Source organism: Ipomoea triloba, chromosome 12 (assembly GCF_003576645.1).
Source record: "Ipomoea triloba cultivar NCNSP0323 chromosome 12, ASM357664v1".
Classification (NCBI taxonomy): Eukaryota; Viridiplantae; Streptophyta; class Magnoliopsida; order Solanales; family Convolvulaceae; genus Ipomoea; species Ipomoea triloba.
The window spans coordinates 10092508-10104831 of NC_044927.1; the positions used below are offsets into that span (position 1 = coordinate 10092508).

General features: G+C 30.0%; 1 protein-coding gene across 1 annotated transcript; it reads right to left on the reverse strand.

Moving 5' to 3' along the window:
- Positions 1-774: 774 nt before the first annotated feature.
- On the reverse strand, positions 775-1840 carry LOC115998295 (pathogenesis-related protein STH-2-like). Its single transcript, XM_031237829.1, has 2 exons — positions 1657-1840; positions 775-1073 (listed from the first exon to the last, which is right to left on the reverse strand). The coding sequence occupies exons 1-2, from the start codon at positions 1838-1840 to the stop codon at positions 775-777; spliced, it is 483 nt and encodes a 160-aa protein (XP_031093689.1).
- Between the last annotated feature and the right edge of the window lie 10484 nt (positions 1841-12324).

The following is a 12324-nucleotide window of genomic DNA, read 5'->3' on the forward strand; positions in this document are numbered from 1 at the left end:
TGGTTCATGATATAACAATTAACATCACATTTGAGTAGCGGTTGTGTGAGTAATACTCTCAAAGTAAGTCGACGAAAATGCTAGCCTTTTTCGCCTTGTTAAGACTTGTATGTTTGACGAGTTCGATCGATTGCTAAATTTTTAAAAATACATATTCAATGAAAATTTAATAATAGAACAATAAAATAGGTTATATAATTTAAATAATTATTAATATAAAGTTTTAACATATTAATAGTCGAAATAATTCAAAAAAAAATAGTGCAAATTAAAGTTTAAAAACTAAAAACAATAAATTATAAATAAAAATTAATTAATTTATACTATTATAAATATTGATGGGTCATTGGGGCACCCTACCAAAGCCAAGGCCCGCCATTTGTGGGGGACGGGACAAACCGGTGAACTAAGCCATATTTAATAGTTTTATGAATGAGTTTATAAATAAAGCCTCGAACATCTTAACAGATACAACTGAAATTGTATTTTTATCGTTTTTGGATTCTAGTCACTAAGTTCCTAGCAATCGATTTTGATTTGCACGATAATTTTTTATTCAAATAACCTTTTTATTTTATTTTATATATGAAATAGAAACTTAGAAAGCAACATACATAAGTAACACGAGTTTAAATCGTGTTATTATTCATATTGTATCGCATAAAGGAGAGGGAAGGACTACGTACACTCTCAAAACTTATTAAAGCCAAAAATGGCACACAAACTATAGCACACCCACGAGACAGTAAAAAGGAAAATTAAAACCCAAGTTGATTAGGCATAGACACTTGGGTTTGCAAGCAAGTATTGTTCGACAACCTTGAAAAGTTCCATGGCCTTGTCGACGCCTTCCTTAATTTCCTCTTCTTTGAGAGCATAGTCACCCTTGGTGTGAAACTTGCATGTGGTCTTGCAAACACACCCACCATTGCCACTAACTTCAAACTTCGCCTCATAATAAACGATTTCAACTTTGTCAATCATCACGTCTCCCTGGATCAATGAGTACTTGCACACCAAGTTATCAATGTCCACCACTTCAAACTTGTGTTTCCCGTACTTTAAGGTACCATCTGTTGTTCCAAAATCAAAAGAATGAGCATACATTATCACATTTTAAAACACTAACGTCCTGTTTGGTAAATAATCAGCCTATCAGCCAATTTTGGCTTATTTGACCACTATTAGTTGTTTGGTTAATAAGCTTTTTATAACTCCAAAATGCTAAAATTCAAAAGACTACTCAAAGCAGCCTTTTCAATTAGGTTTTTGAGAAAAGAAATTATACCAAACAGCTATCAGCTAACAGTTAATTTATCAAACAATTTTCTACAATCATCTAATATTATCAACAAATCATACCTTCTAACCCAAACAGCCAACAACCATTTACCAAACAGGGCCTAAAAAAATGCATACTTAATTATTAGCTTCAAATATGGATCAGATATTACTCACACTACCAAAAAAGATGGTCATCGAACCCTTAACGCTTGGTTAAGGATGGATGAGTCCATTCCACTTAACCACGCTTCCCAGGTTATATTTCTATGTAGTGTTGATTATAGCGTAATTGATACTAAACACCTGTAAAACCCATGCTAGACATCATTTTTTTTTTTTTTTTTTTACTGTAAGCTAAGATTTTTTACAAACCTTCAAGGTAGTTGGTCTTCTTGATGCACCCATCACCACCATCACCCTGAACAATTTCAATGCTCTTGATGGTCTGTGGGATCACCTTTGGGAGGAGGTTGTGTGAGTCCACAAACAAAGCCTTGAACATCCTAGGAGCTGCAACTGAAGTTGCCACTTCATGGGTATAGGTAGTCACACCCATAATGTTTTTTTTTTTTTTTTTTTTTGCTTAGTTTAGTAAAACTAAAAATTTGAAGAGATTAAGGTTAGCTAGAATGCTTAGTACTGAGCTGTGGGGATAATTATGGAAGCTGTGACTCTATTTATAGGCATGGTGCAAGGTTGTTGAGTGAAACTGAGGATACATATATAATTTCAACATTCAAGGCACTCCATTATAGACTTTCATGTAAATTATATTCTAGATGTTATGTGCATTCTTCTTTTATTTATTTATATCATTATTTAAAGGAAAGAGTTTATTTCACTTTTGGTTTTTGATGTTTATTTTTAATCTAAAATATTCTTATATGTGATATAGAGTAAATATGTTCAAAATGGGGTATTTTGGTCATTTTAGGTTATCAGTGAAATTTTTGAAAAACTCAAACACCATAAATTCACTTACCGTAAAAATTTGGTTGAATTAGCTTCATCGAACAAGCTATGTATATCAATGCAGTATGAAAAAGTTTATTGAATTTGAAAAGAAAAAAAAAAAAGAATAAACTTTTTGATTCATGAGAAAGCGTGCACCGGTTACTCGAATATGTATTTTGCGTGAAACTCGCCTTGTGACCTTAGCCAGTTGTAAATCATCTTAGGCTGTCTATAATTGACTTACTCAAATCTAGAAGGCTGATAGATAGCTTTCACATGGAATCGAACTTGAAATTTTGTGGTTATCTAGTCAACTGTTCCACTAACTCAGCTAAAGTTGTTCAAAATGGAGTAAACTTTTTAATGAATTTAATCGTGACAATTACTATGAAGTTTGACTGTAAAGTAACAATATTACTATTATTAATTGATTATTATTATCATTCCATTTTTGACATTTTGTTGGTATTCCATTTTGAAATAGTCTAGTCTAGTTAAAACATACATAAAAGTTCTCTGGTTTCATCTAGCAACTTTAGTATTCTGTGGATAATGACATCAAAAGTCTAGAAGAGCACCTCGGATTTGCGGCATTTCTGTTGATTTTTGGCCATCGGATCCACAGTTTGTTCCAGGATTAGATTATTTTTGTTGAGAATAAATAATATATCTACTATATTAATAAGAGCCAAAGAGAGTTAGGAGCCAAAGAGAGTTAGGCCTAAAATGGGTAGAAAAAATGGCGGTCAAATTATTTAATCAAATGAATGGTTCAGATGAATTATTTAATCAAATAGATGGTTAATATAATTCAGATTAATATTATTAATAGAGATTACCTAATTTAACCTTACTTTTATGATTATCCGTTAAGTTTTCCGTTAAATATTCTTTTCTCCGTTAATATTCCGTTAACTTTTAACTTACCCATTAATTTATCTAAGAAAGGTCTTAGGTTCGAACCTCATCTCAATCAAATTTAACATAATTAAGTTTCTCACTCTATTTTACTCTTATTAAATTAAATAAATTAGTAGCTACAACAAAAAATGATACATATGTATTTCTTTAATTTAGAATCATGTGTCTACAATACCTTTATTTGAAAAAAATTATTCATTACCAAAAAATTAAATTAAATAAGAGAAATAATTCCATTAGTTATATTGTCTTTATTTTCTCTCATGCAAAGATTCTCATTAGTTATATTGTCTTTATTTTCTCTCATGCAAAGATTCTTATTAGTTATATTGTCTTTATTTTCTCTCATGCAAAGATTCTTTAAATTCAAATTGTCTTTATTTTCTCTCATGCAAAGATTCTTTAAATTCAAATTTATCAATTGATATTCAATGCAAAGATTCTTTAAATTCAAATTTATCAATTGATATTCATTACATTGTTTCTTTAAATTCAAATTTATCAATTGATATTCATTACATTGTCCATTATCTTATTTTTACAATATCTTGTAATTAAATATCAAAGTTAGTTATAATAAAAAATAATGTTATATATTTATTTACCAAGTATTTTATTAATACTATGAATTTTATATATTTATTTACCAAGTATTTTATTAATACTATGAATTTTTTTTTAAATAATTTGAAGCTAATTATATTAACTATGAATTTTTTTTTAAATAATTTGAAGCTAATTATATTAACTACTTGGGGATTGGTTGACAAAGAGAGTACTCAAATAATAACCCAACAAATTGAAACAGAATCACTCTGTTTTGATTTACTCTTATTGAATTAAATAAATTAGTAGTTACACCAAAAATGATACATATGTATTTCTTTAATACCATGAAAAAAAATAAAAAAGAATAGTTTGAAACCAATCATATTAACTACTTGGGGGATTTGTTGACAATGAAAGTACTCAAATGACCCATTACCCAACAAATTGAAGCTAGAAACTACCTTTTAATATTTTGGAATACATAATATTTTAAATTTTCAAATTTTTATTAATTTATTTAATCTTTTTTCTTAAACTAGGAATTTCTTTATCCACAATAACTCATTCAACAATAATGGTTGAACCAAATGAACCCCAAGCAGAACACCTAATGGAAAGTCCATAGTTCCTATATCATAATCTCATTGTATGACGTTGTCATCTATGCTACCAACAATAACCGAATTGCAAATAACACACTACCAACAAAAAGGAAGAGAACAAATAGTAAAGATGAAGACAATGACAATGTTACTCAAAAGAAAATTAAGAACACTTAGAAAAATTCAAATTAAAAGTGATATTTATTTAGACTATCATTTTTAGACCAAATATACAAGGTTGCAAACATTTATTTTAGTAGTAATTATAATGAATTTTCTATATTATCTTGGATTCATATACTTTGAGTTAGATATTTAAATAAAAAAACTCAACATTCAATTACCCATGTATAAACTTCTCCTATATAGTCTTGCATTGATATACTTTCAAATATTTATTTAAATATAAACATTGGGCATTAACCCATTCACGCTATGCGCGTACAAAACTAGTATAAACATAAATGTGCACTCCAACTATCAGCTTAGGCTTTTAGTTGAGATAGAGCACATGATTCAATTTAGTATCAGAGCCATGCAAAAAGTCATGGGTTCGAATCTCCGCGCCACCCTAAAGAGACTATGGTCCACGTGTAGCTTGGAGCCCATCAAAGTAATTGGCCCGCACACGTGAGGGGACGTGTTGAGCATAAATAATATATATAAATATAATTGGCCCGCACACGTGAGGGGACGTGTTGAGCATAAATAATATATATAAACATAATTGATATGTGCAGTTCAGGGGCAGTCCAACTATCAGCTTGGAGCACATACTTTAATTATTATTTTGGCATGCCGATTGCTGCAGTCAAATGTTTGGCACACTTTTGAGTCTCGGATACATGGTTCCCGCTTGTCCAGTCAATTGATTTTGTCTTTCACATGGATCCATGAATTTTTGTACTCCAACATTTTTATTTTTATCATTAATTTGGATTTGTTTTATTTTATATTTTCCATTAAAAATATTTCTTTTAAATTAAAATATTCTTAATTTGTACGTAGTACAATTTTCATTATAGGGTATTTTGAACATTTTAAATTAAAAATAAAATATTTTTTTAAAAGTTGAAGATAAAAAGTAGAAAAAGTCGGTGACTAAAGAAGATGCCATTATAATCGATGAACTGAAAGTAAAAGTCAAGACCGAGTCCACCATAAATCGATTATAAGGATATAAGACGGGGTAAGAAAATAGTAGTATTATTATCTGAGACACTTTACCTAAAATAGTAGGTACAAAGTAGGGACGCCTTTTAAAGGGAGGGAATGATGCCTATTTATGCTGTTGTAGGAGGATTCACATATCGTTGACAAATGTACGACATTTGGCAGCCATTATTTTTAGTTACACACATGTCATCCACTACTTTGCTTTCAATGCACTCTCATGCATAAGTGGAGGTTCCTACCCTTTAATGTACAAGATCTTGTGTGGCTTGGTGATTAAGAACTTGTGTAGTCTTGAATTTGAACCCTCTAAATTTGTAACCTTGTGATTATCTGAACGACCCAACCAACTTGGCTTATAGTTTGGCAGTCACATTAATATCTGTACAATGCGAGTCTTCTCTTCTTTAGTGTTAACAAAGAGTTATATGTTGATCTAAACAATTTGCAAGTATTGTCCACCAGAATCATTTGCACAAAACCAGGTGAGAAAATTCTTTTTAAATTGTTCAACTCAACCTTAAGTAATTAAGAAATTTTTTTTAAAAAAAATGTAAAATATATCTCTTAAATCCAGCGAGTAATATAATGAAGCATGTTTTTTTTTTTTTTTTTTTTTTTTTAGAAAACATATAATGAAGCATGTTAAAGAATAAAAGTCACATCAATATTCTTATTTTAAGAAAAGTTACAATTGAATCATAATCTTATTTATTTAACTAATTAGGTTGTTTTGGTGCTAATTATATTTTCATATCTATATTTATTCACTAGCATTAATATATGTGTTTGATAAATAACCATTATCAAACACATAACTAATCTAATCTAAAAACATAACAAGTGTGAATGAAGGTTATATCTTTCATTTATGTCTGTTTTTCAGTTAAATTTTTTATACGTTGTGCTATAAAAGTTGTACTTTACAATATTTTGGACAAACATATCCCTACCGTTATAACTTCCGTTATTGTTACCATGCACATGCATCCACCATATATTTTCTTATCTTCTTCAATAATAAGAATATATACACATTATATATTGGAGTTATATGTTAGTTATTTTCTAAAATATAAATATTTATAAAAAATATTTTACATTATTATTATTATTTACAATAATTTAAATATTTAAAATATAAATATAAATAAATTTAAAATTTTAATATAAAATATTAATATTTGGAACATATTTTTTGCACATCGCGCATAAAAAAAATACTAGAGAAGGTGCTGCGTCGTATCATCTTGAATGCATGCCAAAGAATGTCCTGGGAAACAGTCACTGTCTAATACTACGAGAATTCAAGGTTACCTATTCACCGTATCTATTGTTCAAACATTCTCTGAATGAACAGTAAACATCCTCAAATGTCCCAAGAAGAATGTTACCAAGGAAATATGATTCCTAGGTTAACATCGCAAGGTAGATTTCTAAAAGGGGCTAGACATTTTGCACAGCTCAGAAAGAAGGAGCAAGCGCAAAAAGGTGCTTCCAACGATTGGAAATCTGACAAAAGGAACCTACTACATTACCCCACTGGTCTTTGCACATACGTTAATAGATCGATGCTTGAAATTTATTTCCGTCCAACGGATAAATTTTCAAATGGGTTTATAAATTCCTCCACTCAAGTCATAGTGAGGTGCTAGTTATTTTCTGCATACAAGAGATTAAGTGCAGTGCAAGCGAACAAGTATTCCATCTAGTAGACTAGTGAAGAGAGAGTTAAAGCTAAACATCTAGATCAAGCTCTATGGACTACGACGATCAACAAGAAGTCATTAAGTCGAGTCTTATAGTTGGAAATTGTGAATAAATTTGTGTTCAAACAATCTATCTCTACTAGGATTAGTAGAAAGAGGTAGAGTAACAAGTGTTGACTTATGAAAAACCTTGAGGATTGTGACTGGCTTTGTGGTCAAGGCACAAGTACTAGCCATTGTACTAAGGGGTTTAGTGCAATCCTCCTATAGTTTAGAAGAAGGGTACGGTAGACGTAGATTAGGTTTTAGCCGAACCACTTCAAAAAATTTTTCTCTCTCTTAGCTTTTACTTACCGCACTTACATATATTCCAGTAATTAAACAACCAAATCTAATTTTTAACAAGATCAAATACGTGCAACACAAGTAAAAGGGGGTAACAAATATTTTTCGTTGCATACTCATTCGCTAGCTAGGTGTAAGCCAGTTGGTGGCCAGTCATGAGTTCCCCCATTTGCTACCAGTGTGCTTCAATATAATAAATGTATATTGCCGCACATCATTAAACAAAGTATGGAGTAGCTTGGTAGGTTGGGACTAATTTGTTTTTGTGTATGAAGTTGCAGGTTTGATTCCAAATTTCCAATTTGGTGCACCTCTTAATATTTTGCTCCCTTTCCTTCCCATCTTGTGTATGGACGTAAAAGCTTCACCACTCTCGTTGGGCCCCATTTCTTCTGTACCTCTGGTGCATCAAGGATTCCTTCCACCCTTGGACCACCATGTCTTCCTCCTTGCTAGCTCATCAAGGCTTCCTTCCACCTCTTGAGCCACTATACCTTCTCTACCTCTAGCTCATCAAGACCTTTATTCTTCTTGGGGCAAAACCACACTAATAAAGACAACCCCCACTTGATTGGCCAAGACTCTACCAATAAAAATTAGAAACTGTTATATCATGGAATAGGTACATCTTGCATTGTGCACCCTAGTTTAAAAATTATGTATATTATGTATCTGCAATTAACAATTCATGTGCATAACATATTAATTACAAACACATAAACTGTTAACTGTAGGTACATAATACTTTGACTGCATACACATAATATATTGTTAATATATTATGTGCCTATAGTTAACATATGTTGTACACTTGTACCTACAGTTAATAATTTGTGTCTATAGTTACCATTTTTATATGTCTGTAACATTTTATGTCCTTCAATTTATTTATAGACACATAAAATATTAAATGTAGTTACAGAATATGTTAATTGTACACAGATAATTTGAAGATTATTTTAGACCAAAGTTCATAATGCAAGGTAGACTCTAGTCCATTGTATAATTGGCCAAAGATAGGCCCCGAGGCCCAATGGCCCCATCAATAACTTATACTGTTAAATTTAATTTCCAAAATTATAAGTTTTTAGTTTATAAAGTATAAATTTTAACTTTATAAATATATAATTAATATATAGTTTAACAATTGTACAAAAAAAATATAATATAACAATTATACAAATATTTAATAACTTTATAATTAAAAATTATAAATATAGTTTATTGGATTTTAAAATTTTTAAAATTATTAATTTAAATATTTTAATTGATTAAAATATATCAGATATGGCAGCTGACATTTTAAAATTATAGGTTGGGCCGACATGACAGCACAACTCGACCTACTTGACATAACGAATGACAATTTGAATCATTTAGCTATAATCAGAATGTTAATATGGTCCCTCAATTATTAACCGTGTAAATTTATACCATAAATAATTAAAAGATTAATCTATTACTATATTCACATTTAAGGACCTACAAATATTATTTTCCCTTCTAATTAACAACTTGTATTGGTGATAGGATAGTGAGATTTTTAATTTTATTTTATTTGATATAATAGCTACACCAAACCTAACTTTAACTATTAAGCGCGCGAAACTATATTTCCCTCAGTAGATTATATTTAAATAATCAAAACTAATAGAGGTTTTCTGGTTTTTTTTTTTTTTTTTCTATATAAATCTAGTGCAAAGACAAGAATATATATACTTGATTATTTATCCTATATCAAAGGAATCTGTGTTAGATTTCTCAATCATATTGATATATCATTGAAATGATGATATTATATATAGAATAAGAAATTAATATATAAAATCACTCCCCAATTTCATCAATTATATTACATCAAATGATTTTTTTTTTTAGAAAAAGTGATCAATCTTTCCAACAAATTTAAGACATTGAAACGTACTTACTTTGAAATATAAAAATGATCAGATTTTATAAAAATCAAACCAATAACTCTACATAATAAGGACTCTAACAAAAAACGTATATTAACCTCATAATAAAATTAATTGCTTTAAAAAAAAATATTTTTTAAAAAAAAAAACCTCATAATAAAATAAGCTCAAGAATATCAGTTGTTATATCATGGAACATGGTCCACATAAGCTTAAGAAACGGCGTTGTTTTTGGACAAGGTCGACAAAGCCTTGTGGACCATGGTTCAAAAATGGCGCCGTTTCTTTAAGTAAAGAAACGGTTGTAGTTACATCTTAACGCAGTCCGTATTTTTAGTGTATTAATTACAACATAAAACTACAATGTATCTAAAATGAAATTGTTTCACATATTCATTAAAAAAAATGCAAAAATAGCGATGGACAATTCCGTCGCTAAAAAGGAAAAAATCCGTCAATGCGATTAGCGACGGAATCGGTCCGTCGCTAAAATTTTAGGACGCAATTAGTTTCGTAGCAAAATTTAGCAACGGATTTTTTGTCGCTAAACTTAAAAATATCCTTCGCTAATTTCCTCCCCACGACGATTGAATGAAAACATTTGTAAGAAACTAGCAACGAAAAGTTCTGTTGCTAAATTTAGCGACCAATATTCCATCGCTAAAGTTCGTCACAATATTTAGCGTCTAAAATTTTCGTCGCAAATTAAATTTGTTTCTATAGGTGCCATTTAGTTACACCTCAGAGACGGAAATATCCGTCGCTAAATTTAGCGACAAAAATTTTCAGGTATTTAGCTAAGGATTTACTACGATTGTTGTGTATAACTAAATTTTAATTTTTTTTTTAAGAATCTACCAATTAATTAATAATAAACCTATAATATAATAGGTCAATAATATAATTACAAAATATATTATATTAAGAAATTCAATGTCAATAACAATAACAAAAGTATAGTATTCTAAAGTGTTACACCATTAAAAGTGGTACCAAATATAGTAATACATATAATCTAATCATCTCTTAGGTTTTCGACATTTGAATTAGCACAATGTTCAGCTTGATTAGTTGGAGGCCATGGCATAAAGTGAGAAGAATGCAGTTGCGACGCAATTCGTCCATATAATTTGAGAGTAGAAGTGGGAAGACTGCCGTTGCATGAACACTTCTAGATTAGCAGTTGGGAGCAGCAAGCATGTTGGCATGCCCAAAATGAGAAATTTCCACAAGAACAGTGTCTGAGTCTATAGGAAGGGGTTGTTTCCATGGTTCACCGTCAATCCTCATGAATGTATGGTTAGCAGCACCCTTGTGGAACTCAAACCGAACTCTTTATGCCCAGGGCCGGTCCTGAGCACGGACGGGATGGGCGACCGCCCAGGGCCCCATGATAGAAGGGGCCCATCCATATATATGTATATGTATACATATATCTATTATAGTGTTATAATTAGTGTTATAATTATATTAAAAAATAAAAAATTAGTGTTATAATTATATTAGAAAACAAAAAAGTAAGAATACATGGGACTGCAGGAAGCTGAGAATCGACGCTTAATTAAATAATTTAGAAATAGAATCGACACGGGGAGTTGAGGACACCTAATTATCTTTTATCTATTAGAATCAACACCCTAACCAGCTAATCCATTCGTCATCTTCAATAATTTTTTTTCCAATTCGATTAATCAACGATTGTTCATTTGTTGCTAGTTTGGGCCCTATTGTACATTGTAACTTGTAAGTTTTCTTCTATTTCTAATTTGTTCTGTCTTTATTTCCTATGCAACACAACACACCTATAGGGAGGACATTAGGGATTTAGGGCTATAAATCTATAATTCTCTAATGAGTAATGTTTATTTGGATAATGAATTTTGCGATTTCTGTAATTGTAGAATATATATATATATATATATATATATATATATATATATATATATATATATATATATATAATTTTTGATTTATAATTACCCTGAGTTATTGAGTTCTGTCTCATCTATTATATTTACATGGATAGAGAGTGAAAGAAGAAATGAACAAAAAAATTGTAGTTGTGGAGCTGTTTTAAAATTGTTTTATATAAAGTTACCTAAAAAGCATTTATGTGAGGGTGAAAAAAGAAAAAAAAAACAAGTAAAGCAGCTAATAGAATCACAAAGAGGAGCTAAATAAATTTTTCATAAAATCAAAATCATTTAATGAAAATTTGAAACAATCTAAAGAAAATTGAAATGACCAATAAGGCCATGTTAATGACGATTTTGTGTATTGAGAAGGATATGCTAGAGAATGTTAATCTTGATGCAATTATCGATGATTTTGCATTGCACGTAGAATTTTTTTTTGTCATGATTACTTTTGTATTTAAAAAATAATGAAAATTTTCTAATAGTGAATCATGTTATTTGATATTAGTATTTTTGAGTATAACATTACATTTAAATTTTAGTTTTTTATATAAGGGGTCAATTTTTTAAATTTCGCCCATGGCCTCTAAAATGTTTACACCGGGTCTGTTTATGCCTACACATATATAAAACCAAATCACATCACATTGGCTTGTACTAATAATAAGTTTTGCAGCTTTGAAATTATCAAAGTAAAGTTTCTTGAAAATCATGGAATGTTAGTTTTACATCTTTAATTGCAACCCAAGTAACCTAAATGCATAAAATACAGCTGCTTAGTGCAACCACTCTCGGTCCCAATCCCATCCATTTATGTTCATGAAGAGAATTTTATTTAGATCAAAGCAAAGCTTTGCAATAGGTAGTCTAATTGAAATAGAGGTAGAAAAATCAGTACAAAAGGAAATTCAGAAGAAACTCAAATAAATCAGTAATATAAGCTTTAATTATCATG